The 27,961-nt window shown below is 42.1% G+C and overlaps 1 protein-coding gene across 4 annotated transcripts in view; it reads right to left on the reverse strand.

Moving 5' to 3' along the window:
* neto1l (neuropilin (NRP) and tolloid (TLL)-like 1, like) overlaps positions 1–27,961 on the reverse strand; it is a 65,795-nt gene that overhangs the window by 7,695 nt on the left and 30,139 nt on the right. For all 4 annotated transcript variants that reach the window (XM_085762858.1, XM_085762859.1, XM_085762857.1 and 1 more), the window contains 5 exons: positions 15,622–15,663; positions 15,202–15,329; positions 8,567–8,649; positions 7,369–7,514; positions 977–1,090 (listed from right to left, as the gene is read on the reverse strand). In XM_085762858.1, the coding sequence (XP_085618984.1) occupies positions 977–1,090; positions 7,369–7,514; positions 8,567–8,649; positions 15,202–15,329; positions 15,622–15,663 (513 nt within the window). The remainder of the gene's footprint in view (positions 1–976; positions 1,091–7,368; positions 7,515–8,566; positions 8,650–15,201; positions 15,330–15,621; positions 15,664–27,961) is intronic.

Raw genomic sequence — 27,961 nt, forward strand, 5'->3', positions numbered from 1 at the left:
GTGAGGGCACCTTCAAAGACCATAACACAAAGCATCAGTCAGGACCAAGACCTGGATCTGAGGTTGAACTCAAACTGTCACGTGTCTCATACAAGTTAGATTATAATGGTGAGGGTTTTTATAACTTCAATACCATTTTTATTTCTGAAACCATCTCTGCAATACAAAATATTAACACAAAAACTTTACATTCCTTAAAAGACATTTGATCTGAAGTGTTAAATTAAGTTTTTTGGATATTTAGATTTTTAAAAAAAAGGCTAAATGGGAGAAAAGCAGAAGAGTTGTGAATTGCACTAAATGCCTGATCAAAACTCAAGTGGATGAGATTTTTACAGTCCACGGTTGTTGCTAGTTTGTAGTTGTCACTGGGGAAATAACGGTGCCTATGAACCTTGGCTGCGCTTGAAAAGTAAAACTAATCTCCTCTCCTACGCACTATTTCTTGACCTTGATGGAAAACGTCATGAGGTCAAGGAAAGATGTGAAGGAGACCTCATAAGGAAACCCAGGAGAGAAGAAGAAAACCCAACTGCTTTAAAACTAACTTTAACTGAAAAGTTGCTCTGTTGTGGTGAAACTACATTTGTGCATTTAAATGTTGCTGCAGTAAGGAATTGTGGGACAGCGTTTCTTCCTCTCTTTCATCCAGGAAGGCCCAGTGTTCCCTATGCTAAAGGAGATAAGATAGGAAGCACTGAAGCTCCTTTTCCTTATCTTTGAAAGACTTCGACCAGCTCTTATCATGGCTGCTGCTGCTGCTGCTGCTCACAGACTTCTGGGTAATTTCCCTCAGTTTGGGACCTTCCTCAGTTAAAAAGACCCACACAGACCCGGTGGCTCACTATCTGTCGCTGTCCGTGGTGCTGAAACATTCAACCTTTGTTTCTTCTCATGTGCATCAGCTCTGTGTCATCAACTTACAACCTTCAGTTCATGCGGGATAAACGAGGAAGGCTGGAACATCACATCTTACCTTTGCATTGGTTCTCATCCCAGGGGTACACGCAGTTCTGCATGCCGTTACACACCAGTGTGTTGTTGATGCACATGTTACTGTGACAGAAGAAGGCATCTGCATCGCATGGAGCTGGAAGAGAGGAGAGCAGATTAACACAAGAGTTGTAAGAGCTTATTATTTATTAATTAAGGGATTACAGAAATCTGGAACAGTTTCAGTTTTTCTTTTTAGTGATTTTCTCTTAATTAAGAGTAGTGAATGAGTAGGACACTCGCTGCAGGGATAAAATCAGTACTTGAGGTGCAGCTGAAGAGTTTTTCCAGTGTGCCAGATTTTGAAGAAATAAGTCTGGATGGGCATTACTCAAATCAGACCTGTTCCCCTTGAACCCATCTGTTCTTCATGAATTTTCATCCTCATCCTCCCTCTTCAAACATTTGCAGAGACAACTCGTGGATATGAATGGATTTCTTGAAATGTGTGTGCAAGTGTGTGTTTGCTGTGTCTGGAGAGAAAGAGAGCCATGACATTTCACAATCATCTGCATACACAACAACCCCCCGAACAAATCCTCTCTATTTATGCAAGAAGTTGTTTATTTGTGCACAGCACTTGTCAACACAAATCAAAAGCAGGTAATAAACATGAGCGTGTCCTCAAGCACACAATCCATCATGACACCTGCCCCCCCGCCCCGCCCCAACCTCCACCTTTCCATGACAACAGAGTGAGAGTTAGAGCCACGCCACCCATCAACGAGACATGGTCATAAAGTCAGCGTGGTAATGTTACAGGCTCCGTCCTCCTATAGCCACATAATTTAAAGCCAAGGTGCCCTTGCTCTCAGCTACCAATCATACTAATGCATAAGCCATCTGATTGGCTAATTCATTGCTTCCTGCTGTCAATCACAGCAGGAACAATGGCACTGCAAACTAACCACAGGCTGTAACAGCTTGTCCTATTGAATTGAACTGAAAGTTACTCACAGAGCTCTAGGATTATTACATGATTTATACAACACGACTTATTTCAGAGGCTGATATAGGGAATTTTGGGATCAGTTTAATGTGATGTATTTAACTAGATTGGCTGAAACCACATTTAACTTCTGAATTCACACTGTAGTTAGGAAAAAGTATCAACAACAGACTGTGAAATCTTCCTTCTTAGTCTTAATATTATCAGCTAAATGTATTTACACATGTTTAAGGAGGTCGTTTGAACTATTTGATTAAACTATAGTACAGTACACTACCAGTCCAAAGTTTGGACACACCCTTTCATTCAATGTTTTTTCTTTATTTTTATCACCTTCTACGTTGTAGATTCAAACTGAAGACATCAAAACTATGTGGGAACATATGGAATTATGTAGTAAATGAAAAAGAAAGCAATAAAAATAAAGAAAGACCATTGAATGAGAAGTTGTGTCCAAACTTTGGACTGGTAGTGTATACGTGAATAGAAACATGCCTGCTAAAATTGTGGCACTTGAATAAATGTACTTCGTTAGGCTCCACCATTGTGGAAGAGTATTAAGGAGCGAACCATGTATTATCCGCCTGGGGGGAAACATATAGCCACGATAAATTCCCCACTGTTCCCAAAGTTGCTTATTGTGCCACTAACGTGAACATAATGGATGGCTCTATTTCGTTGCTAGCAGTTTGGTAGAGGGGGAGGCATCCTTCCCTCTCTCTCTTCCTCAGCGTATGTCTCTCACTCTGTCTCTTTATCTCCCACTCTCCCCTCTGTCACATACAACACTGGCACTGCGAACAAAAGCAGCTTGCCAGTGGTATGGCAGAGCTGGGGACTATTTGACAGTGTTACCACTGTGATGTATAGTTGTTTTCATCCCTGCACTCATCCCAAGTGAAAAATAACACACCAAATTAGAGTGACTTATCGCCATCTCTCTCTGTATCCCATCCTTTCTGGGCCTTTGCCAGCGTTTCCTGAGTCATACTGGCTCTCTGTGTGTGTTCTGACACTCCTCTCATTTTCTCCCCCTACCTCAGTTTCTGTTCTTGCCCCCCCTCCCCTTTTTTTTTTCTTTCATACGCTATCTGCCAAAAGTGCAACATTTATCTAAGTTAATAACCACCAGAGGGAGCTCACTGCCTCTCGTTCTCCTGGCTCCCTCCACACACACATACACACACACACACCACAGGGCGAGACCAGACGTTATAAAGAGCGCGATCCACACTAATCTTCTGCAAAATTAATTCCAAGACATTCTGTAATAAAAGTGCCCTCTTGCCCACACAGAAACATTCACAGTCACTGCTGGAAGCATAAATTAACTCCTAAATGAGTGGCTGATGAAAATAGTCTGGGTGTCTCTGCAGAGGGGAGCTCTAAGAGCAAAGAGGCTTCTGCAGTGAAGCACTGGGAGCCACACATCAAGGATGCTTCAACTCAAATAACCGTTACACATTTGTCTTGCATTGTGTGGATGACGTGTCTATGCCCTTATTTTGTCTGATGCTATCAATGTTATTCTCATTTTTGCAATAATGATAGTAGTAATTATCCCTCGTTACACATTTTCTTGCTATCACTGTGTAATTCGGCGAACAATTAATTAACAATTCAAATGGATGATAATAAACACTGTGTGAGAGTGTTTATTATCATCATCTATTTTGCCTGCAGCAAGTTCAAAATGCAAATCGCTGCTACCAAATAACGACAGCCCATCTGTCTGTTTGATGAAACTACTGGTCTCCCTTCGCAGGTTACCGCGGTGACAAATAGCGTGGAAAGGATTTTAATATTATTTTATGTGCTTTTACAGCACAGCACAGCAAAGAGCACCAGATTGTATCTCCTGGACACCTCACTCCATGTCCATGTCCAGATGCCTCTGACCTTTAAAGTCCAAAGGTGAACGCATCTTCGTCATCGCTGTCTCCAGACGGTGGAGCAGTTTACCTCCGCTTTAAAACCCAAGCACATTTTTACAATTGCCCCTTAGAGGCACTTTTATAATTATTACTTTTTAAATAATTAATATATCCATGAGCCTGGTTCAATTTTGTCTGTTCCTCATTCATCCCATATTTTCTGTCTTCTTCTGTCTGTGTTTTCTGACTTACTCTGGCTCATGTGACATGTACAAAATTCAGCTTGTATTCTGCTTGACCTCTGTTGCAGAGAGAGTTAATCTGCAAGTGTTGCCACGGATTACACTACATGTAGTAAAAGAAAATGTGCAAGCCAAAAACAGTGGGCTTTGTCAGCAAATTGAATGGATTACATTTACCTAGTGCGCAGTATTCTGCTTAATCCCAAAGCTACCGAGATAACAAGGGAGTAGAGATGATGTAATCTGATCTAAGGCACAGTAAAGTCCCATATGTTAGCAGACATCAGCATATTATGTTGGCCTCTAATGCTTTCATGCATACAATAAAGAGGCTTTACAAGAAACCAGAAGTGATGTGTGTAGTGAAGCCAGAGCAAATTTCCATCTACAACCCCAGAGACTGGTATCCGTTGATGAGGCGTAACAACGCTGACAGCTGAGACGTCACACGAGCAGATTCATCACCTGAGACATAATTGCTCTGTGGGTAAGGATAGGTTTCACTTTCTTCTACTTCACATAGCTAATCTCACACTGTAGCCCTGCATAAGATTTTTAAAAAAAACGAAGCAAGACCAAGACCAGTATCAGTAGGCGTGAACAAAGCATGGGCGATAAAAGTGGATGTGAGCATTTGGGAACGTCGGTCTCTCCCATTGGAGCAACTCGCTGGGAGTCAGCAGCTGTGAACGGTTCTCTAAAAGCTGCTGGTCCCACTGGGAACCAGCAGCTGTGAAAAAAAATATAATGGCTCAGGATCTACTGCAGCAAGGGAACACTTATTGTAAAAAAAATGGTCTATAAGCTGCAAACCCAGCTAGTGCACCTGTAACAGAGCGCACCCACACACACACGCTTACACACACTCGCTTGTAGTTGTATAACACCTTCCTTCCACCTGAGTGAGGGGAGCAGTGCTTTAGTCCTACAGCTGTCAAGGAATCACATACTGTCATACTGTCAAGGTCCCCTTACTACTTCTTCCAAAAGCTTTTAACAGCATCTCATAACTTAAAGTAAGTTCAGTGAGTGCAACATGTGACTTCTTAATACTTACATACTTATTGAAAAACAGTGCATTTTACACAGCAGATAGATAAAAGGTTTGTTTTTATCCTTTAAAAGCTTATTCACATAAATGTCAGGTGGAATCTAGTTCTCTTAGTTGAGTCATTAAAATACTTTGGTGACCTTTCAGTCCCTGAGGGAGGAGCAATGTTGCCAAATTTAGTAAAACCATCAGTCTGTACTATGTCTGCCTAAACAATTGATTTCTCAGTTGAAGATTATGGCAGTTAAAACTCACTTTACTAGAATAATAATTTAAAAAAGTCAGTGCGTGAAGAAAAAGAGAATAAACTGATGTGGGATCTAGAAGACATCTACAGCTCAAGGCTTCTGCCCTGTTCCTTAAATATTGTAAATGAACCTACAGGGCATCCTGCTGCCAGTTTTGTCCTTCTTCCCTCTGGCAGACAATATCTCTTCATGAAATGCTGTAGCTCCTGGTACGCTGGTATCTATCTATCTATCTATCTATCTATCTATCTATCTATCTATCTATCTATCTATCTATCTATCTATCTATCTATCTATCTATCTATCTATCTAGTCAATTTAATGTAGTATTCTTTCTAATAAACCCACTGTACTTTCAGCCTGTTTTCTTTAAGCCAGATGCTGCTCCATAAATGAGCTGCCACACTTCACAAGCACCAGTAAAGTATTGTGATCTACTCTTACAGAATCCATGAAAAAAGTTGCTCCGTCTGCACTAAAAAACAAGTTTCGGAGTTGGTAAGAGTGTGGACTGGACTGAATTAGCTGCTCTGCTGTGTCTGCTCTCCACAGCTCTGATACACCTGTTCATTGACTGTTGACAGGTTTGGTGCAGTGCTGCTGAGCTGTGGTGGATGTTGCTCTAAAGGCTGAGGTTTGGCCGGGGTTCGCCTGAGTGACTTAGACAGAAGCGTTACCCCGGCAACAGCACATCTTGGCTGTGCTTGGTGAAAAAAGGACTTTACAAAAGGGGACACTGACTTCACAACACAAACAACTGAGCTGCCGGTGTCACCTATTCTGAAGAAACTGGTCCTTAGAGCTGAATCTTATCTCATCGCTGCAACATGCACATACAATCCCCTGTAGACATGTTGTAGTTATGTAAGCAGCATCAACTGATTGTCCCTCAGCGTTTGATGGTTCCTTATTGGTGTGGGTGTACTTTTTGACATTTAGTAAATCCAATCAACCATGCAGGATGAGGGAAAAGCAAATTCAGCTCACTTTCAAATAACCATTCTCTGTACATGCCTTAATCCAAGATGCATTATTTCTGCTCCTCTGTAGCCATAATCCCAATATGACACAGTGTGGCATTAATAGAGCATTCTGAAAGGAGGCATCTCACATAGAGAGTCCTTTTGTCACAATATAAATAAAAACCAAAGCGCCTCTTTCAAATATCAGTGGAACAGTGTTTCTTAGGAATGCATTGAAAAGATTTAACCCGACTCCTGTGTTTGTATCAGTTTGAGAGATTTCACTTAAAGCCGGGAAGATGCAACGTTCAACAGTGGAGTAGGTTTGTGTGTTTGTGGCACTGAAGGGCCCTGAATGATATTGACGTAGCGTGTGCGCACAGCAAAGCCTCAGACCCTCTTCATTCACCTCACTAGTACAAAGAATGCCCTCTGCAACCCCTGTCAAACTACAAGCTCCATCACTGAGAAGCCAGTGAATGAGAAAGAGAAAGGCTGTGTGTGAGCATTTGTGTGCGTGTGTGTGTGTGTGTGTGAATTTTAATCTCTCCTATGGTGTTTGGCTCAAAGATGCGAACAAACCGTAGCTCACCCTGATATGCCTTTGTCTCAGGCTCGCTCTCTCCCTCGCTCTCCCTTCATCTCTTCACCTTTTTACAATAAGGGAATTAACCAGTGCAGATGCCCCCACCTGTGGTGTTTCTATAGAGTCGAGCTCAAATCCACCAATAATGTCATTCACAATCACCCAAAGGCAATGCTCATTAGAATGGAAATCATGTTCCTTGGTTTCCTGCCTGCCGCAGTTTAGATGGTCATAAAAATAAATGGAAACCTGTGACAGCACCTTCCCAGTGAATGACATCCGCTAGAACGCACCATAAACGTGGTCACTATGGCTCCATCTCCGTGTCTACCACCCCAGACTGAAGCCATTTTATTTGGGCCGTCAACGTGTGGTAGTAAAGCCGATAGCTATGCCTCATTAGGTGGATCATGTTTCAGTAAACATCTTTACGATAAAACAGTCCGAGTGCAGTGTGCCTTACGTTCTTGGTAGGTTGTGAAGAGGATGCGGAAGCGGCTTCTGCGGCTGGCCTCGTCCGCCCACATGCGGATGACGCCCAGCGTGGAAACCAGCATGATGTCGTTGGCCACCGTGGAGCAGAACTTGCTCTTCAGGTCTTCCACCGAACTGGTAGGAGTTGGAAGGAGAAAAAAAAAAACATAGTTTAATATCAAGTGACTTGGAGCTGATATTTTCTATGTGCATTGTAGTTAATGATCACATTACATAACATATGTCATCATATCAAGTGCTATTTTCTTTAAGCATGATATTAACATGAGTCTCCTGCATGGAAAAACAAAGTTACTGCTCCTCCAGTGAACTTGTTAATGTGTATTCTAGCTGTTCTATTAAAGAAATTGTTCGATATCTGGGGGATATGACATTTTCCCTCTTGCTGAGCATTACTGTAGATGAAAAGATTGACACTCTCTTACTTGCAGCAGCAGCTGGTTAGTTTATCTTAGCGTACAGACTGGAATTAGAGGGAAACAGCCAGCCTCCTTTGTGAAAAGATAATACAATCTGCCTACCAGCTCCCCTACAGCTCACCACTTAACACATTAAATCTTGCTCATTTAATAAGTACAAGAACTGTAAAAGTTACAGGCTGCGCCGTTACAATCGGGTGATGAGTATTTCTTGGACGGGTGCAGTGCTTGCCTAAGGGCTTCGCTAGTTGCCTGAAAATATTACACTGACAAACAAAACTCCTCGTTTCTGTTCCCACTTCAAAACTTCTCCAACTTTGTAAAGCTATAAGCTAAGTTAACCAGCTGCTGCAGGAGCTGAAGATTTATTCTCCAGGTGTTGGGGTGGTGTTTATCGCCTTGTCTAAGTCTCAGCAAGAAAGCAAATGAGTGTGTTTCCTAAAATATCAAAAGATTCCTTTGACTGAAAAGGAGCTCACTGATGAATCTCAGTAGTGCGGCCAATATAACACACAGGGGCAGAGATACTGTAACTTGTCAAAATAATAATGAGAAGCATTAGTTGCTTGTCTTAATATAATTATATATTTAAATCTTGCTCACAAGAAAAGCATAAAATGTAAGTCGTTACCGCAAGATAAAGAGATGATTAAGTCATGATTATGAGATAAAGAGCCTAAAAATTAACTACGGCGCCTTTGAGCCTCTGTAGGATTTATTAAAATGAAGAGATTCAACATGTCACACCTGCCACCATCATACACAGCCACGAAGTTGCGCTTGCATTCATTGGAATTGGCCATCTCATAGTCGAGAAAACGCAGGTAGATCTGTCCAGAGAGGCAGAGAGGAGAGGAAAGGTGAAAAGAGAAAAAAAAGAAAGAAGAGATCAAGTGAGGATGCTACAGCATTTGGACATGACAGTGGAGAGAGGTGAACAGAACAGAGGAAAGAGGAGTGAGAAACAGGATTTCAGCTTTCTGCATCTTCCTCATTGTACCAGTGCCTGATATAGCAGCAAGCAGCCCTGTAATGAAATAAGACTGACAGACTGCAGCTTGTACAAAGTCATTACAGACGCATATCAAATGAGGACTCAGAGACAGACAGAGTCTATTAGCTTTAGACTCATTATCCATATCTGTTGAGATAAAGCATTACACAAAAACCTACACCCTTGTTAAACTTTAAGTAGACCTTGGACATTTTGCCACAAGCTTTGGGTGTTCAAGAGAGAAAATGTCATCCACTTAAGAGACCATTCCTTTGAAATTCAAACATATAGCCCACAGTATATAACAAAGACTTTAATACCACGACATTTTTCTACAGCATAAGAACTATTTTATCATCCTAACAATCCCCCTATTACGTGAAATATCCACCTTGCTATCCACCTTGACTCATCCGATTGCCTCTGCATTATTGTCTGTCACTCATTCATCAGGCCGAGATCACCCAATCACAGCTCTGGTTCCGGTCGGCCGCGCACAGCACTTGCCATCATTACTGTTAATGAGTGGACCACTCCCGAACTGTGACAGGGAAATGTGATGCTTTAAATGCCCAAAGACGAAAGCTGCAGATGGAGCAGGATAATGGACCATGCAATGTCAACTCGGCTTCAACAACATGACAAGTGAAATGGATCAAAGGCCGAAAACAAGCTCCCAATTCCCCAGAGGTCTCATACTGGTGTCAATAATCTTCCATCTAATAAAAATATGTCACATTCTGCCAGTGTCTTGGCTAAATTGGCTTTGTCAAAGAAACAGGGCCTTTTTTTCATAGTGCAACAACGGAATGAAACACAGCTAAATATCACCTGCTGGCTTCATGATGCAAAGATGGACGTTAATGGGGAGTAAATGTGTCTTTTCCAAACATTATTTGCCCTCCAAATCGTCTAGACTATTGTCAACCAAGAAATGTGCAGAAACTGTGGTAGAAAACGCAAAATTCAGCCCAAGCAGTCTTTCTTTAAAAAAACAAACAGTTGTACAGAGTACTCAGACCCTTTGCTATGAAACTTGAAATTCAACTTGGGTGCCTCCATTCTTCATGATCATGTTTGAGATGTTCCTACAACTTTATTGGTGCTCAGATGTGGTAAAATCCATCAATGGAACATAATTTGGAAAGACCACACCTGTCTAGATTAGGTCTCACAGAAGACAATACATTATAAGAGCAAAAACCAAGCCATGAGGCAAAAGGCAATGTCACTTGACATTGTAGCTAGTAAAATAAAAGTAGAATTACAGCCTATGATTGTATGCCTGCCAACCAATCAATGAAGACATAAATTAAATACAAGGTATTAAGCTTAGCCAATAAAGATGTTACTGACAGGACACCAGGTTGAAGCCATGACAGTGTTTCAGATGTTGATGTTGTTTCTGTAAAGAAGCCATACATTTTAAAACTTGGATGCTTCACATCCATCTTCAGTCTGGCAGCACAGAAGATCTATACAATCACCACAGTTTCAAGGTGGACCCTCCATACTGCCACCCATTCAGTGTCTGACCAAATGTGAAATATAGTCACAATCATCTTGTGTTATGGTGTGGAAAAATGGAAAATGTTTTTTGTAGAACATTTTTGATATCACAGTGAAGTTATGGCCGAACATAATGCTCCAGGCCACAGATGTCGCCGGTGCAGATGCATTAAAAATCTGTTTTTCAGATATGTGAAACATTTAGGATGGAGGGCAAACTTTCAGAAATTACTTTGACTATGAACAAAGTTGCTCTGGGTGGATGACGTTGCAAAATGGCTTCGCTCCATGCGGCACTTTGCCAAAGCAGTCAGATTTAATGTGTAATTATTAAGGTTGTAGTCAAGGTTAAGGTTATGGTTAGGTGGCCTCGCCAAATTTGTCTCCATTTGTTTTATAGTTCAATAGGAAAATAAAGGGGAAAGTAACAAGCGTACTAATTAGGACATTTGCTCTGTCATTGCATGGTTAGCAATAAGCCAACTAGCTTCTACGTAATTAGCTTATAGTAGACTGATTAGACTTAAAGTTTTCTACCCACAGCACAAACAATTTATTAAAAGCGGCCAACTGGCTAACTCAATCAGTCATCTAATCACAGATACAAAGCAATTCATTTTTTGGTTTACAACTGAATAAATTTAGGAATAAATTAATCATTGAAGAGAAACCCAGAATTATCACAAAATTATAACTCCTGTTGAAAAACTCAACAGCTACTGACTAGATTAGCACATCCACTAGTGTGAATACCCTCCATCTATGTTTTCAGGCCATGCACGACCTGCTTGATTAAACAGAGCTTAGTCAACTTCCCTTAGCTTCGAAGAACTGCATTAACATCAGAGATGAGTTGCAGGTTTTTGCTGACTCCTCACGCAGTTCCACAAGAAGGTAACGGATCATAATTGTTCTCAAAGCAGATGAGAATAATTAGGCCTCCTGTGCTATTGCCTGGAGGTGTTGCAGTATACCTCATGCTACAGCTCATGTTTGTACTCCCATGAGGACAGTTTCCTAGTCATCCTAGTTCCTGGATGTTTTAAGTGGAATTGCAGTGTAATAGGAGCAATGGGACAGAAAAATACTAATTTCTGATGTGCTCATGCAAAATATACCAATCAAGCACACCTCGCTGAATCTATTCATTGGGTTTTGTACCCAGAAGACACCAGAGATAAATTATTAAAAGTATTTTTTATTTTTTACTTAACTGTTGTCTTGCTGCAAATGTAACATGTAAAACCTAAAACACTAGTGAAGGACGAACAGAAATTAGGCTTTGGGATATGGCCGTGACTTCAAGAGATAATAGTTACAGGCTTAACCGAGTACAAAAGTGTTTTCAGCTAGTGCTACTTTTGCAGAGTGGGTTAACACAGTGATGAAAGAAAAAAAAGCTTTTAAACCATGATGCTATATTGAGATGACAACCTGATTAATAACTGTAATTCGCCTGCGATATCTTTGCTCAGCATTTGCATTCACTAAAGCAATGCCTGACAGATGCTAGTAAAAAGAAGTCCTCATCGCTGAATGTGAAAGAGACTGAGAAATACAAAAATAATCGCTCTCGAGGTTGTTTTTTTCGGCAGCTTCCGTTGCCGAACTCTTCTATCTGACCGATGATGAAGAAAAATCAGAGTGCAGATGGCATCACAAAGCTAAATGACGGCAATGGATCAGATAGATACAATCACCAATTTGTAAGGCACGAGATTGGCTGCAGCAGGAAAATAGGCTGCCTCTTCATTGATTCTGCGGCGCCCAATAATGGCGCTGAATCCATCACTGACTGGGGGAAGAAGATGTTCTCACTGTTTTTTAAAAGGCGCCTGTAACAGTGTTCGTGCTGTTCATTACAGTTCGAATGAATGTCCATATTCTGGCCATTATCTTCATGAAAAGGAACAGACGGTGTCAGATGGCGCAGGCAGGTGTGGTGGAGAAAAAAAAATAAAAATCCAGACAGGACACAAATGATGCCTGTGGATAACTGTTAGGAGTCAAAATGAAGCGGGTAAAAATATTCTTCCACACAACTGTCAGCTGACTCCGGACAGCTGTCTAAACAGAAATACCACAAGGAAGACAAGTTGCTACATTATTTATGTCATCATTTACTAATTTACTCACACCATGGGCTTTTATTTTGGAAACATGTTTAAAAAAAAGTGATACTCTGGGTTTCCCAGTAAAACCAAATTAATTTGGTTATTTTTGTGAGAAATCTATGAATAAGAAAAGCTGCAATTAAAATGACACATGGTGGTGTAAAACAGTCACAACCTGATATAAAAATTGGTGCCGTGCTGACACTTCTGGCAACAGTACCTGGTCATTATTGCTAACTTGCAGGTATATCCCCTTTCTCTTTAACTCATGTGCCATTCATCGCTCTGCCATTTGCCATCTCACCCTAAACTCCATCCCTATATAGATCTTCGATAAGATGCATTATTAAGTATTTCTTTCCCATTTTTCCTACTCTGTCCCCCTCTCCTCCTTTCTCTCTGGAGCGCTCCGGTGCAGTCTAATTAGAGCCTCCGGTATAGGAAGTCATTATCTCTCTGCTGTTTCTGGCACACTGCGTACGGTGCAGCACTGTATCAGCATAGGGAAATGAAAGCCCTGCCCCGCATGCAGCGCAACCTCACGCATGCAGACACACACATGCTTCTCCATCATCTCCGTCGGTGGAGACATATGTGAGCATGAATGTGTATTATTTAGTTAGTGGGATGAAACGAGAAACCAAAGGAGATAAAGGAAGGATACTGCAAGTTTCATATCTGTGGATGTGAGCGGCGGTGGGGGGAAGTGAGGGCTTCAGGACTGTGTGATAGATTTGTGCTAAAAATTTTATTTGCTGCCTTGTCCATCAGTGCCAATGACTGTCAGCCTGTGGCTCATGACTCGCCTTGTGAGACACTCCTGCAGGGCGAAATATGACACTGATTCAGACCAGGTAAAATACATCATGCTGCCAGGCTCACTCACTCTGTTGCTCTTTCATCCACATACCCAGGTCCAGCTTCACACACATGGATGCATGCATGTGACACACACAAAACTGACTTATGGGCCTCCTTGGCGCTGTTGCTGCGATGTAGCAGCTGACTTATGTGCTCCACTTGGAGAGACTGAGGAATCATTGCTGCCTTTTTGAATCAACCACAACATTTAACCAGGGCCACGTCTAATACTGTTTCAATGTTACACTTAGCTGCCCTGTGCTTAAGATAAAGAGAATGAATCCCGGTAGGTGACGTAGTCTAGCAGCTAGTGTGGCCTTGAGGCTTAAAGTAGCTGAATCTGAAGGACGTGCCTGAAAGGAATCAAGGGCATTAGCTGTAAATATGCAGCCCAAAGAATACGCCAGATAAAAGCAACTGCTGTCGCTGTGAATTACAGTCACTGCAATATTATCAGCCAGACATATCATAAACCAGTGTGTGTGTATACGGTGCGGGAGCCTGCAGAGCCTGCAGCGCAGAATGAAAAAACCTGCGTGAAAGTGCTGAGATCCAAATGAAAGTTTTCATCAGAGGTGGAACGTAGCTTAAAAAGCTTCCTAATGTGTGCTGTATGACTTTAAAGAGATCTCTCAGTTGGCCACAAATGGGAAAAGATAACATGTCGTAGTATTAACAGGCGCTGAATTAGTGAAACAAATAGTGGCACGGTTAAGCTGCCGTATCAGCTACATTATCACACCCCTGAGAGGAATATAAACACTGTTTCTTATGTACTGGCTCCAATAACATTTTGCAGTACTATGGTTGGAGGAGGCTTTAAATCTTTATCATAGATACACTCACACACATATGTTAGAAATATCAAAATAAAAAGGTTTATGTAGTGATACAGAATCATAAATATAACTGAGCCTTTTATATCTTTGTGTTGTGGGCTCATAAAATAATTCCTGTCCTTGAAAGAGTTGTTCAAACCTTAAAAGTCAAAGAAAAAATGAGCTCTTATTTTGTTAAATTAAATGCACCCAGAAGAGAGCCAGCACTTTTTTTTTCCAGCAGGGGATTTACTGCAGTCATAGACTGGACTGGGTATGGGCGTATATGATCGAGCCATAGACTTCTATGAGAAGTTATAACATTTATAAAATGTGGCCTTTTCCTGCACTGCTGCTCTACCCTCGGGAAACTTTTAATCCTGCAGCATTAATGCAGCACGGGTACCTCTGCTAGATAAGGAAGCATGTCTAGGGTTGTATTAGAAGCAGCATAGGTGTGTGTGTACGAGTGTGTGTGTGCATAAGCATGCGTGTATTTGTATATGCATGCAGGACAGCGTGGAGAACACTGGCAGAGAAAACAAATAAAGGCTGTTGCAGGCCTTAGGGTCAGACTGCATGGCAACACTATTTCATCAGCGCTAACGCTCCCTCCCTCTCTCTGTCTGTCCGGTCTACCCCCACTCCCACTCCCACTCCCCTCCTCTCCCTCTATCGCTCTCTCCCGTTCCCCTTCCATCCCTCTGTTCCTCTTGGCAACAGCTTGCTGATTAAAAAAATGGGCCTGACCCCAAGTAAACCCTTCTGCCTATCTGTCTGACCCCAGCAGAGGAACAAGTCCCCCCGCAGTCACGAACACTCACATTGGGATACTGCTGACAGCTGCAGACAAACCCACATGCAATATCAAAGCTTCCTGATGCAACGCTCCAATCTCGCTGCGTGTGCGGATGGATGCTGAATGGAAACAGCAAATTAATAAGGGTTGCTGTCATCAACCCAGCTGATGGGAACACAATTTCATTTCCATTTGACTTTACGTGACATTTCTAAATTTGACTCTAAATCTAATTCACAGTTGGATGCGAACGTACAGTACAGTACAGTACGGCTCATGTCACTAACCTTGGAGCGCGGCGGAGCGCGGATGTACCATTTGCAGTCGACGGCCTCGCCGGCGCCAGCCTTCCCGTCTCTGGTGATCTGATGAGACTCAACGATACCTTCTGGACCAACCATGTCATACTGACATGCTGAAACACACACAGATGCATGAACACACACACACAAACAAACAAACACACACACATGCACACGTATATACATGTGCGGTTCAAGCAAACTCACACATTGACTCACAAATATGACACACGTACACACCAGACATTAGACAACTAAGGCACAGGGAATATATACTATATGTAACTGGAGGAAACACAAGCGTGGGCTTTAGTAAGATAAAGAGTGAATGTAAAGACAAGAGGGGACAGAAAGATAGAAAGGAAAAAACAGAGGCAGAAAGAGAGAGAGAAGGAGTATACCTACAGGGTAGAGGTGGAGGTACTCCCAAATCTGCAAAGTCCGGATCTGAGGAGAGAGCAGAAGAGGGGGCATTCATTTTTAATACATGATTACAAAATCACAGAGGGAAAAACAACCAGGTGTAACAATATACCGAGGAACTTCCTGCACAGAAAACTACAAATAGCTGGGATCCTTTTGGAATCCTTAAATGTTTTTTTGCCCCTCTCTCTTCTTTGGAGTCACCGCTCGTCACAAGTCGGAGGCTCATGCTCTCAGGCCATGAAAGTCCTAAAGGTGAGATTCTTCGTTTGAACCTGCACTCGCGATGCACGATTGTTGCACCCTTTGAAGATTGAAGATACACAGATCAAAGTAGCAGGGAAGAAAATGATTGGTGCGGATAAAACAAACAGGTTGACCAGTATTGTTTTCTCGAGGAATAACAGCCAGTGATATTAAAGGTCCAGATTTATTTTTAATGTGTAAAAATACTAAGGAAAACTGAGCCCCTAAGGTCATCCAAGCTTACTTTCTTGTTATAAAAAATATGGATCAAGACCTGTCTATCAGGAAAAACACTGGACTGAATTCAGACGATCAGAACTGTGAAGTGCAGTTTATTTTAAGATTCAACTTGACAGTGGTCGACACGGTGTTAGTGGCTGTGTTGAGGCAAACTCTCAGCACATACTGGCGGGGTTTTGGGTTGACAAGATCGATTCCTTAGGTGACATGACGTATGAATCCCTGCCTGACTAAATCCATTATTATCAGTCTCCCATTGGTTCATTTCAGTTACAAGGTGGAAAGGCTCAGTCATGGCGTTGGCTGTTTTTTTTCTGCACAATTTGTCTCACGTGTCATTAAAAACACTATTTAAAAGATTAAAAACTTGATTTTCACTGGGGTTTTTAAAGATGTAGGTGTGGTCAGGTGTTTTGATGGCGAGGTCGCTGTCATATGACATCTGACCTGCTGACTGATGCGACCGATGACGCTGGAAATCACAATAAAAACACAACAGGAATAATGTTTTTGGACTGCAACAGTAAAAATTGAGTCAGAGCTCCCCCAGTAAGTTTAAGTTCTTATCTTTGTTCTATTTTGCAGCGTCAGAACAAAACAGAGCTGAAGCTTAACAGAGATAAATGAAAGAGCAAAAACATTAAAAATGTCCTAAAGAAAGGTTTCAGAAACATTTAACAGACCGCTGGGGACTATGAATCTAATCCTTAACCAAACTTTTACACAGTGAGAACTTGAACAAAGCCGAGTTCAGGCCATACATTAGTCGAGTGAACGAGATAAGAGAAGTGTCTGGTGAAGTTATAAAAGTCAGCTTGAAGCAGAAAAGGTTCTTAAGAGTTTTTCTGTATAATATTGCAATAAATTACATCAACAGGCCAGGCCTGGCTGAGGTGTGTTGCTTCATCTTGCCGGTGCAACATCACAGTTTCATCTTATCTTGAAAGATAGCTACCAATATACAGTATATATATATCAATATAAGATAGAAGCTGACTCTTGAACAATCTGAATGGTTTTCTAGAGTCATCACTTTAGTACAGTATGTGCTCCATAAGGATGTTTATATACCACCCATAAATAGTTTGTCACATGATTAAAAGGAAAAAAATAATACAAATGAATGATCACTGGTTATTACTGAGCTTGCAATGCATATTATATTGCATACAACAATGAAATTTAACAACTTCCACAGCATTAAATGCAACCCTGCTGATTGTTCCAACCTAAAGTGACAGAGCAGTTGTGCTTTCACAGCCTTTAGCTGAGAGCTCGGGGCTGCATTCATTTGAGGACAGACTCTGCAGAAACAGGAAACACAAAAAAGGCTTCACATTAAATTTGATTGTTCCTTACCAAACCGAGGCATGGCTACCACTGACTGAGCTCACTGTGGAAAATGAACTCTGATTGCACAGCATGAACACCTTGCCTAAATGTCACCATTCTTTTGTGTGTGTGTGTGTGTGTGTGTGCGTGTGTGTGTGTCTGTACGTATGCCCTAATTTTTCTGTCTAGACATGAGTCAGAGCTTCAGTGTGTGCACAGTAGACATGAGGGGCAAGACCCATATACCTGGCAACGCCGTGCGCCTGGTGATAGAAAACTAGATGAGAGAAAAAAAAGTGAATGAAACAGTGGGTGAAGGAGGATGAGCAGTCAGTGTGTTTGATGATGACATTCGCTGGATAAAACCTATAATCAAAGGAGAGCGATTCTTGGCCCGATTTCAGCTGTGTTCTTGTGGGGATTGAGAAAAGATGAACCACCCCTTACGTTGAAAAGGAAAAAGAGAAAGTTGAATACCTGTGACAAATCTAACAAGGCTACAGAAAAAACCCTCTCCCCTTGGTGCTTTCAACGCCATCCGGGACAAAGTAAAAGATTCGTGTGAAGACAAAAGCAGTCGCGAGAGGTGCTTAGAGTCTGCTCAAGAGCTTCTGCTCAGGCATTCGCTACATTTCCCCTCCCGATTAATTGTTGCTTTCAAGTAAAGCTTCAAATGATTCGATTTTAAAAAAAAAACTGAATGGGGAATACCAGTGAATTGAAAAACACAAGTGGCTCCTCTGGCCTTGGACGGCTAAGTGGTGGTGAATAACTTTTTGGGGAAAGTAGTGCTTTGCTTGTACAGTTCAAACAAATGCACTCGCCTAGATTTCTTTCACTCTGTAATTCCATCTTTATGAGTGGATCAAAGCCACCCAGCCTCTTTCTCTGGCCAGACAAATGCACAGACAGTATTGATTTCCATCACTCATAAAGGTGACTCATCAGTGTCTTCGCATGAACAAGTGATTGAATATTTGAGTCAGAAACCACACACACACCACTGCTGCTACAGCCACTGTAGGGCTGCAACTAACAATTACTTTCATTATAGATTAATCTGCTGATAAATTCTCTATTAATCAGCTGTTTTCAGTCTATAAAACAAAAGAAAACAGAGAAAATGCAAAGCATCATCTCCTTAAACTGAAACATGTTCAATTTGCTTGTTCTGTTGAACCAACAGTCAATATTAATTGACTTTTAAATCAAATCAGGACAAACAAGAAAACAGTAGATTATGAAAATTGTTCTTTTTCTTTCTTCCTGTTAATTGACAAAAACACTGATCAGCTGATGTTTATGTTAATAGGATGACAGTTAATATGTTTATTCACTGTTTGACCACTTGACCACCACCACTTCCTTCCTCTGTTAATTTAAAGGTGGAGCCAGAAGATAGTTAGCTTAGCTTAGCATTTAGTCAGCATTAAATAAAAAAAAATCTATCTGTCTGTGTGGTGATCTTGAATAATTAAAACCACAACTACTGAGTTTAAAATGTGTTGCTCAGTGGACTTTTAGACTGAGCAAAGCTAGCAGTCTGTATGCTAAGCTAATATAACAAGTCTTATCCCAGATTCATATTGAATATTCAGATATGAGAGTGACATTGATCCTCTCACCTCACTATCAACAAGCAGGTTCATCAGTGTGCAGGTTCTACCTTAAAGCACATGTATTTGTACCATAAACGAAAACCTCCGTCCTCTATCCACATCTGTCCATGTTACCTTCCACTGGATGTTTAGGGGTGTGTGTGTGTGTGTGTGTGTGTGTGTGTGTGTGTGTAGTGGGCAGGTATAGGCAGGGAGGCAGACAAGCATGAGGGATGAGAAAATCAAAGTGGAAGACACTTAATGAAACAGTGACCTTCAGGTCATCTGTGCTGGTTGCGCCAGAGATTTATTATTGGGCTTTGGCATCACTTAACCCGCCACGATCACAAGGCCAAGTAACCTCACAGGAAAAGATGCATGTACTCACACACACACACACACACACACACACCATACACACACATAAACGCACTTTCTGATAAAGGCTAGTCTTAACATGGCAACAAAGGTCCCACTGAGAGGCTGCTCTGCCTATAAATGCCTCCCGTGCGACCCTTGACCTTTTTAGACTCTGGCTCCTGAATTTCAATCAGGTCGGACCCATCCCCTCCGCCATCAATCACATCCTCCCCTTCTCTGTCCTCCTTGATTAATCGATTGAATCAATTATCTGGATTGATAAAATGATTGATGAACTACATAAAGAATGTGTATGTGTTATGTGTGTGTCTTTTCCACGGCGGGTGATTTAACCCCGTTATTAATCTGGATGCTTCAGCTCAGTCACACTATATGATATTTGATTACAGGCTGAAAATCGCACGTCTACAGCATCCCAACACCAAACACACCACGGTGAGGGCATTGGCAGGTGGTTCTGTATCCTTCCTGTGTGTCCTGTGTTTCCATTGTATTCCTACTGCAGCTGCTCTATGGTGTCTGCCTTCTGCACGGCTCTGTACAACTGCCTCCGCCTGAACAGGCTGAATTCAGAGCACATCCACACATGGCCACGCCCTCTTCCCTCCTCATAAAGCTCTGCTAACAGTGTAATCTTCTGAGGCTTACTGTATTTACCCTGCTACACAGAAAATGCTCACTTTAAAGCTCGGGACACAGACTTTAAGTTGCCCTGCAGCACTCTCCACACACACACACACACACACACACACACACACACACACACACTGAGATACTTCAAGAGCAAAACACCGTCATCATCCTTGCAAAGCATAATCCTGACAAAACAATTACACTGACTCACACCAGTGTATACAGCAAGGAGTGCACCTGATTGTCGAAGCAGAGACTCGCGGTGACAAATCAGAATTTAGAGGAAATGATGTGCAAAATGCCCCCAGAAACAAACACAAGCAGCTTGCAAATGGCAGCTCCAATGTGGTTGTCACGTTGGCGGCGAAAAAAAAACAGCAACAGCAGCAGTGCAGCAGCGGTGATTCAGCTAGGCTGGCAGATGCAAAAAAACAATCATTAAGAATTTGTTTGAGTACAAAAAAAAAAGAAAAACTAAAATAGATGATGAGTGGGTGATTAGCCCTGTTTAGCTGTGTCGTGGGAAATGTCCTTTGTCGGGAAAGAATACGCACACACAGACACACAAGCGCGCACAAAATGAAACCGAGCATTGCAGAACTGTCAGGAGATGTAAATTTCTAATAACTATTCGATCCCTAAAGTATTGTATCGCCCTTCGTAATACAGGCACAACACTATGTATTATTAATGAGACACTCATCTCATTTGGAATTGAACATTAGGCTCCACTGCTACATACACATCCCTTCAGTATTAGCTGCTGAGCTCGATGTATGTAAAACAGCATGTGAATGAGGCCCATGCTTATCACTGTGTGGCAATATTCCCGGATCCAAAGGACTCAAACATGCAGAGTGCCCCCCCTCCCCTCCCCTACACACACACAACACACACACACACAGACAAGCAGCCCACACACAAAAACTCAATTTCCCAGTGGCCTCATTTCCTCTCAGCTGCTCAGCAGTGACATTTAAATAAGCATCTGATTAATAATCTCTGCTAAAGTGGTTGATCAAGCTAATGAATGGCTGCCATTAATCACACTAGGCACAGCTGTGGATGGAGTTGGAGAGACAGATAGAGAAAAGAGGTGGAAAGAGAGAAATAGGGGGAAAAAGGAAAGATTTCCTTCAGTTTACTGAGATTACTTCCCGTCCTTTCAATCACAGCGAAAGAACTATTTCGGCCGAGGGGATTGTCTCCGTCGTACTCTCACAGCTTCCTGTATTGAGTTTGCATCTGCTGTTTTCCTCTCTCCACTACTCCCCAAAAAAACAAATATACACATTACATAGTGGACTATTCAAAAACACTGCCTGACCTAACAAAGGGCTATTGTGAAAACCCTTTTTGATCAAACAGTGCCGTAAAGATTAACCATATACGTAGCTAATACCCACTCAACAGTGCTTTGTTGACCCAGCGGATGACGGCCGTAACTCTACAGAACGGTGGCGGATGGTGAAGAGAAGAAGAGGCCACAGGATCTGCCGAGGACTGATAGGATTCACCACACCCTGGGTGTCATGGCCAGTGAGCTGGGTGTGTGCCCCGAATGGCGATTAGCAGCGATGTGTACCCCCGATGCCACGCCACGAACAACACCAGCTACACACCAGCGAGCCCACTAAGAACCGTACTGAACTGCGGTCGGCAGAGGGAAAAGAGGCAGAATAAAAAGGAGCGCGCCTTGTGCTTATGGTGCGAAAAGTGACATGATTTGTTTCTTTTATTTATCCAGGCGAGCTTAACTCAGTGTGTTTTATATTCATACAGACAGCGTGACCTTGACCTCTATTTATCATGGAAACCACCGAAACCAAACGCGCTGAATCCAACAAATAGTCAGTGAGGTGAGCTTGTGACTGGGAAATCCTCAGTGGAATAAAAAAAAGGGGGCTTCTGAGTAATCCCCACCTCTATTTCAACCACCAATGGTTCAAGTGCCCTTGAGCAGAGCACTTAACCCCAGCGGAGCTGCTCAGCATCCAGATATATCAGTAAAAAAAAAAAAAAAGATCGTCTGTCAGGTCAGTGAGTGCTTGGAGGACGGACTGTCCCGGCATTTCAGAGGCATATACATTACAAGAACTGTGTGATCTCTGCCCTTGAGTGTGAACTAATGATTCATATGATACATTATTGATCTCCATAAGGGCAGCAGCTATAGAAAAGCTCTCGGAGCGGACAGCCATGCAGGGATACAGTGTCTCACTCAAGGACGCCTCAGCAGAGCGAACTCACGACTCTCCGGGTTCTAACCTCGCCGCCGCCGCTGCTTCCCGACCGACTTAGCACCACCATGCACGGCCTAACCAGCAGAACAACAACAAGCTCTTCATCAACACCACCTACTGTGTTCTAAATGTGTTTATTTGGATGTTATGTAACAGCATTTATTATCCCACAGTGCCTACTTACAGCTTCGTCATGGTTTAGATCGAGTCAGGTTATGTTTGCATTCAAACTATGAGTTTTAGAGTGAACATAAATTCAGCCTTTGATATATTACAAAATACTTTTGATCTGTTTCAGCAATTTCAAGTTTATTCATTATTCTTTAGTTTACCGTTTCAGCTGCTCTGCTCACTATCTAACTAGCTTTAATGCTCATGCTCAGGGGTGACAGCTGACTCAGTAAATAGTCGAGCTTCTCCACACACCCTGGGGTGCAACTACCCTTGTTGACAATCACTGCACTAAACCCCTGTAATCAGTATACAATAGATTGCATTATGAAAATACGCTGATGGGCTTTAATGTCTTTAATAGTGTGTTCTGTTCATTTACTTCCTTAATTAGTTTTGATTTCAATGACTAAATGTCACCGAACGTCTCCAGCTCATTGAGCATATTGGCGTTGAAAGAGCAAACCTCTTATTTGTTCATTAATCTGCTTATTTGTCCATTCATCCACCTCTCTGTCCTCAAATCCCCCTGTATCACGCTCCGACAAAGCAAACGCCGCAGTCGACTTAACACTCGCAGTGTATACGCAACATGGAACGGAAGATTTTGGCTTTGAGGGGACGGCAGGGAATTTTTTGGTGGGATGGAGTTTCACTTCATTTTGCACCTTTATTCACGGTGATGGATTTGAGAAATCTGTTTACGGCTTTGTGTCGGTGTGCACCCACATCTGTTCGTATGTGTGTGTGTGTGTGTGTGTTTGAAGGGGTGTGAGTGTGAGCGTTCTTCCATCTCTTCCATTGATCAAGCTGTTAACTGCAGCTCTCCTCCTTCCTTCCTCCCAGAATGCCCTTGGGGAAACAATGACAACGGCACAAAGCTGACACTCAAAACAAGGCTACTCCGGCACCTTGAGAACAATGTTCACAGTCCTGTGTGTTAACTGTATGTGCACGCATGTGTTGGATAAGCGCTGATATACTGCAGTAGTGTTGTGGTGTTTGGGTAGGTGGATACGCTGTGGGGCTTTTTACAGCTTTGCCATCGGGTAGCTTATCATAGCAGCGCTTTTCTGTTCGTTAAGACGACCGAATGTTTTGTGTGGAAAATCTTTTATCTGCACTAGTGACTAAAAACTGTCATTGTAATGAATTACTCATTACTCTGCAGCAAAAGCAGCAGTTGCAGTACTCGTTACTTTGCTTTCATGATTCTGTCAAAAGGTGCACCCTTAAGCTCCGGATCCTCCAAAACCCACACATTGCATATTTTGCATTGATCACCTGCAAAAATAGAAAATGAGACTGTGTTGCCTTCACCAGCCGGCAACCCTACTGGAGGGATTCACTGACAGCTGCTTTAGCCTTGGAGTATATACACAGCTCTCCAGAAGTCCCACCCTCAGAGGATTTCACACCATCCAACTCCATGCACAACAGCCAACCTCCAAATGTCAAAGTAACATCACTGGGATTAGTAACAGTGTGTTGAACTGAAAATAGTAATCAAAAACACACATACATTTATATACACTGCAAAAACTCAAAATCTTTCCAAGAATATTTGTCTTATTTCTTGTCAAAATGTCTCATTTCTAGTCAAAACAATCCCTTTCCACTTAAAATAAGACTCATCACCTAAAAATTAACTTGTTTTTTAGATAATTTCCACTTGTTTCAAACACATTTCCACATGAAATAAGTAGAAAAATCTGCCAGTGAAAGCAAGTTTTTTGTGCTTGCTCCACTATCAGATTATTATAAGTGAAAATATGCTTGAAAGAAGGAAAAAGTGTCTAAAAACAAGCTGCTTTTTAATGTGATGAATCTTATTTTAAGTATAATGAGATTTGTTTTGACTAGAAATGACATTTTGACTAAAAATAAGATAAGGTAAGGTATTTGATTTTTTGCAGTGTATAAAGGTATGCTACACACTGCTTATATGTGAATGTGAATGACTATGGAGCTTTATCAATACAAAGTGCATCTTGTTTTGCTTGACCCTGCTTGTGTGTCTGTCTGTGTGTGTGTCTGTGTGTCATTGTGCATGTGTGTGTGAGATACACTGATGGCTAAAGCGGGAACCCATTCCTGACGGAGCAGTTAGGCGTCCCTAGGCATCACAGGTGTTTCTTTCTAAGTGACGCCCCAATGACAGACACATTCCATCCAGGTTCCATTTGGGCAACCATGCAATAAATCAACACAACATCTCCACTCTGCCACTCATTACTGCACACAGAGAGTGTCTGAGGGGCACAGAGAGAGAGAGAGATAGAGAGAGAGAGAAACAGTGACATAAAGGGACAGAGCGAGGACAGTTCTGCTGATCTGCAAACAATACCCCCCCAAGACAGGTAATTTGAGAGTCTGATTGCTTACTTGAGATAGTGTTGCATTTCACTGTCATGGAATTATGAGGGGTAGCAGACTCCTGTTTCAATTTTCACTGCCGCTCTGCCTCTGTTGCTGAGGGCCCAGGGGGGAATCAATGGCTCACAGACTTTTTCTAAGCCAACAACAGGCTGCAATTTGACCCAGTGGGGTGATAAACTGCAGCCAAACACACTTTAGCTAGTAGCCAATGCGAAACAGGGAGGGATGCTGAACAAATTGCTTACCATGTTAGCATAGTAACAGTGATGGTGTTAGGTTTATGGTTAAAGATTAGAAATAATGTGATTTCAAGGAGAAATTGTGTGAAGTATTAGCATTTAAATAAACAGAATAAGCGAGCGGAGGAAAAATAAAGGGGAGAAAATGCGTGGAAGCGGAAAGAGATGGAGAGACTGGCAGGCAGAGAGAGATTAAGAAACAGAGAGAGAAAGAGAGAGGGGGAGAGATTGAGATAGATTTTGGTCCTTGAGCTCCACAGTTTCTTACACTTTTCCATCACCAAAGTGATTGACAAATTCTTGAAAAGGACTGTAATAGGATTTAGAGCTGCATTAAGAATATTACACCACCAGTGCAGCTGTGTCGCACAAGAGCCCTGAAGGGAACTGGTCATTAGACCGCAGGCTGAGCCGAGCTATAAAACCTTCAGTTCTGGTCACAAACACAACTGTCAGCTGTGCCGGATACATTTCTAACATTCATGTTCCCTTTGAGAAAATAATCCCTTCAGCACACGGACTTCACATCTATTTCTAATATGTGTGTGTTTGTGTTTCCTGGAAACAAAGCTGGCAGCGTGAAGTGTAGTTTACTGGCCCACAAGTGGGGCGTTTACAAAATGACACATTTCATTTGAGGAGTAATCTAAAAGTGATTTTCAAGACTGAGCACTTGAGAAAACAGCAAATGTCACCCAGGAAATGCTCAGATTGACATTTTTGTATAGTGGAGAATGAGATAATTTAATTAGATGCTGTCTTTGGGGAATGGCTGCTAAAACCTGATAATATGACTTTTAAAACAGCATTATTGTAGGTATATTCCACACATGCTACAGCTTTCCAATCAGTGGTAACATTTGAAAGGGGAATACTTTAGTTTACTGGGCATGTGGCGTATAACTCAGCCTGTGAAAACAGTTATATGATGATGATGATAATTTAATATCCAATTAAACATCCACTTCCACCAAAACGCTACTTCAAAATGGGGCTAACCTGTGTGCAGCTCGCAGCCTGGCAGGTCAACCAACACGCTTCGACACATGTCAGCAAGCCGCTGCGTTCTGTTGTCACTGAGGAGATGTACTGTAGCTTCCCTTCACACCCCGACATCGGCCCCTCTGAACACACAAACACTGACTGGACCAAGTGAGCATGTGATGGGGAAAGATGCTGTGAGGCTACTGGACCCTGACATGGCGCAAACCCACAAGGTTCGATCTTCTGTCTTCTTCACTCTGACCTCTGTCTGTTGGGACACAGCGGCCGTTAAATTGGCTGAATCACAATGGAAATATTTGGTGTGTGTTGGGCTACCTGTGTTAGGTCTATTTCCCCACCACCACTGAGCCCCGGAGGATAATCCGTGCAGGGCTGGTGTCTCCTCAGCCAGAAACTGCACAGTATGAGGACACATGAGCCTGTATTTGACCCTCTTGTTAATTCATTCCAGTATTCAAATTGAATCAAACTGAGCTGGATTAGTTTCCTCCTTTACATACAGTATTTTTTTTTTTTTTTACATAATCGTGGCTTCATAAACAGCAAAAGTAGGTTTGATCAGCTTGAATTGGATTCAGTTGGATTAATTTCCTCTTTACAAAATCATAAGCTCATAATAAAAGTAATATACCGTCCTCATTGTTCTGGGACTAAACCATGTGGCACTGTCTCGCTCTCTGTCTTGCTCTTACCCTCCCTGACTCCCCCTTCGCAGCCTATTTCCAAAACACTTAAGCCTGCTAAATTTAGCCAAGCAATTCTGATTGTGCATTAAGGCCATAACAAGCAGAAAATATTTCCGCCAGTCAGCAAATTATTCTTGGAGAGACTACTTGATGGAGTGACTGGCAGCAATCTGCCAAATCTGGTTTCGCATTCACGGGAACGCTCATTTCATCGGGTGTTATTTGGAGATTAAGAGAATTCACTTTGTGTACATCAAAGATTGTTGTCGGTTCCCCCAAAATGTCACATTAAGTATGAAATTGCATGAAATTACCAGGTAAGTAATCACCCCGTGAGCTTAAACATAATGATGGCAAATATCCAGTGCTGAGTGCTTTCCTTGCAGCATGGCATATTTTCCAGCCATGGTCCTTTACATCCAAATAAGTAAATGCAATCAGCAGAGGCAGCGAGAGGGAGGGATGCTGAAAGAGGGAAGGGTGGTACTGTAGTCAGTAATGGGAATTATATTTCTATCTGCACGCCGAAGACTGCATTTACACTCGAAACCTCAGGTTTTACTTCTCCAAACAATTCCCAGCAGAGAAGGTAATGAAGGGCGACTGCAGTGTTGGACATTTTTGGAAACAATGAAACAGCTACAAAAGTCTGAACAGTGAATTGAAATGAGGCTTGCTGTAGAAATCCACACAAAGTATAAGCTTCACAGTCCTAGATTTTATTTTATTTTATTCTGTTACTCACTGCGAGTAAAGGCAAGGACGTATTTTTTTAAGCTTTATGCATCTGCCCTTAAAAAAAAATCAGAGTACCAGCAAGCAAAGCAGAGCCACATTGTGAATATCCAATAAGGGGACATATGGTGAGAAGAGAACACGTTGCTATAGACAAACAACGCATTCACACTTACATGCACTACAGGGTTACCAATTGACCTAATTTGTCTTTGGACTGTGGGAGGAAGCCAGAGAACCAACACAGGCACAGGTAGCACATTCACAAATTCAACCCAGAAACACTAACCCAGACCCGGGGACTGAACCCAGAACCAACAGTGCTAACCGCAGAAACACCCTGCTGCCCACACAAGTGTCAAGCAAAGAGGCTGTCATAATAATCCCACATGTTTCTTAGCTGTTGCCATGAAAATGACCTGTTGATTCTCTAC

The sequence above is a fragment of the Trachurus japonicus genome, chromosome 20, assembly GCF_045865225.1.
Source record: "Trachurus japonicus isolate A0001 chromosome 20, Traja_1.0".
NCBI lineage: Eukaryota > Metazoa > Chordata > Actinopteri > Carangiformes > Carangidae > Trachurus > Trachurus japonicus.